We start from the raw sequence: 2,184 nt of genomic DNA, 5'->3' as shown, positions 1-2,184 counted from the left end.
TGACATCAAAGTACCATACAGACGGTTATGCTTTCGAAACGCTCTCGAGGTACTTTGATGTCAAACACTGAGCCGCGCTGCTTTTAAGTCGAACACACCTAATATGTACGCGTAATTGCATCGCTTTGACCGTAGATCCCACCTTCTCAGTTCTCACACGCCATGATTGGTCCATTATGTACAATGCTTGCATGTTATTGGTCAAACTACTTTTCGATCATTACCTTCAGCAAGCATGAAAACAGGAAAACAAAGCCAAAACAAATCCTGGCCAGGACGCATCCGGGAAAAATGGCACGTATGGTCACCCTAATAGAACCACTGACCTATAATAGAGATTTATTATAGCCTATATAGATCAGTTTATAGAACTCATTATAATCAGTGATGCTGTCTACACTGGATGCGGCGCGACACGACAAATCCCTGACAGTAAACTGATGCCGCGTTCTGTTTATGACGTACGTGCTGACACAAATTTCAAATGATGTTCAACAGTCGCTTTGTCACGTCCAGTGTAGACAGACTTTAGCTGATGCGGCGCGACATAAAATTTCACTTACCACATAAACAGAGCATAGTATAAACAGAGTACGTGCAATCTCGAAAGTGAAAGTGAAACTAAAAGCGATGCCAGTTTCAATGCCAGGTATAATAGCAGCCCCCTGATGCCGAAATATATATGTAGTATAATTACCCAATTATATAACTGCGAGGAAAAATATTGAAATATATATTTTCCTCCCATCTCGTATTTATTCCCTTTAGGGGTTCCGCCTACACGTCATTTTCTTTCCGAACACGGTATTGGGATGCGGGGGGGTCACGATGCCGGCTCAACATCGTGATGTCTATCAGCTATCGGTGATGAACTTATCGTCTATCGGCCCAACCCTAATTTACACTGCACATTTTTACTTAGGTTACGCATATTAGATCATGAATGAATAAAATGCCTTCTCTGCAGTCACACAGAGATCATAAGTATCGTGCGAAACCGCAAAGTTCATTATTTGCATGCACTTTGAAAAATGATCAGTTTAAACTTTTCAACGATTTTGCTCCTGTCTTATTGTGCTTAATCTGTGAAATACACATAAGCTTCACATAATCGAGCTGCACAATGAATTATATTTAAATCATGATCACAATTTATGCTTCTCTTGATTTATTAAGCTTACTCGTCTGCGATATTTTCCACATTTATCCATTTATTTTGCATTTGCGTCGTCTTGCATTGGTAACGAGCCTCCACAAGCTTTCATGGTTGCGGTTGCCAGATGCCAAGAGTTTAAATCCCCAATCAGAGCTCATCTCGATACATTTATCTTCCCAACCTGGCAACCGTTCACACATGCGCTCTCTGCATTATGGAAAAAACAAACATGTAAGCTGGAGTTTAGTGATCTCTATTGAGGTTTTCTGCTCAAATAATAGTGTCATACAGCCAGTCTATTTGCTGCATCTAAATCTGTATGCAAACCATGTTGATGTTCTCTTGATTTGTGCTATAATTCTGATGAAATATAAACAATTCTAAAATGACAATATTTGTGAGTGAATCGTGATGAACAGTTTAACCATTATCACACAGCAAATGCAAACAGTTGTGAGAATATCAGATGTGTGTTATACTCTGGATCCATGCATTCAGTCTTAAAGTGACAGCAGTCGTCTGTGTTTTTAATGTCAATCAATCAACAAAAGAGTAAATCTCTCACTGCTGTTGACTGAATAATACAGTGAAGACTGTGCAATGTTTTATCTTTACATTTGATTATTCAATTTCTTACTTGAATGCTGCTGCTAAACAGACCTACTGTAGCTGGAAAATTAAAGCCGGTTATTTCATGTGTCGCTCTTATATTGCATTTGCCCTACTGTTTGCATCTTTCTTCTTAATTTAATAACAAGGATAAAGTAATGAAATAAAGGAGTAAGAGAGGATGAGCTGTCATTGGTCTGACGGCCTGTCAATCACACGGCGCTCACCTTGAACGATGAGATAGACCTGTGACGTCTTGGGCTGCTGTTTGGTCTGGATGGAGCAGGTATACGGACCCTCGTCGAACACATCCACCTTCTGTATCCGCAGACTGTACTCCAGCTGACCCTGAGTCACCAGCTCCACCCGCGGGTCCAGAGACCACTTATCCTCACCCGCGAAGATGATGTTCGAGCGGT

The 2,184-nt window shown here is 40.7% G+C and overlaps 1 protein-coding gene across 1 annotated transcript in view; it reads right to left on the bottom strand.

Moving 5' to 3' along the window:
* The window catches only part of LOC107684234 (limbic system-associated membrane protein-like), a gene marked incomplete at its 5' end in the record, with an annotated part of 10,624 nt that extends 8,442 nt beyond the window's left edge, over positions 1 to 2,182 (bottom strand). The window contains one exon of the mRNA XM_016480447.1: positions 1,993 to 2,182. Coding sequence (XP_016335933.1) covers positions 1,993 to 2,182 — 190 coding nt within the window. The remainder of the gene's footprint in view (positions 1 to 1,992) is intronic.
* Between the last annotated feature and the right edge of the window lie 2 nt (positions 2,183 to 2,184).

Source organism: Sinocyclocheilus anshuiensis, unplaced genomic scaffold, assembly GCF_001515605.1.
Source record: "Sinocyclocheilus anshuiensis isolate Anshui unplaced genomic scaffold, SAMN03320099.WGS_v1.1 scaffold2675, whole genome shotgun sequence".
NCBI classification, from domain to species: domain Eukaryota; kingdom Metazoa; phylum Chordata; class Actinopteri; order Cypriniformes; family Cyprinidae; genus Sinocyclocheilus; species Sinocyclocheilus anshuiensis.
Note: the sequence above shows the minus strand (reverse complement) of the source record. Positions and strands in the feature narration are given on the sequence as shown.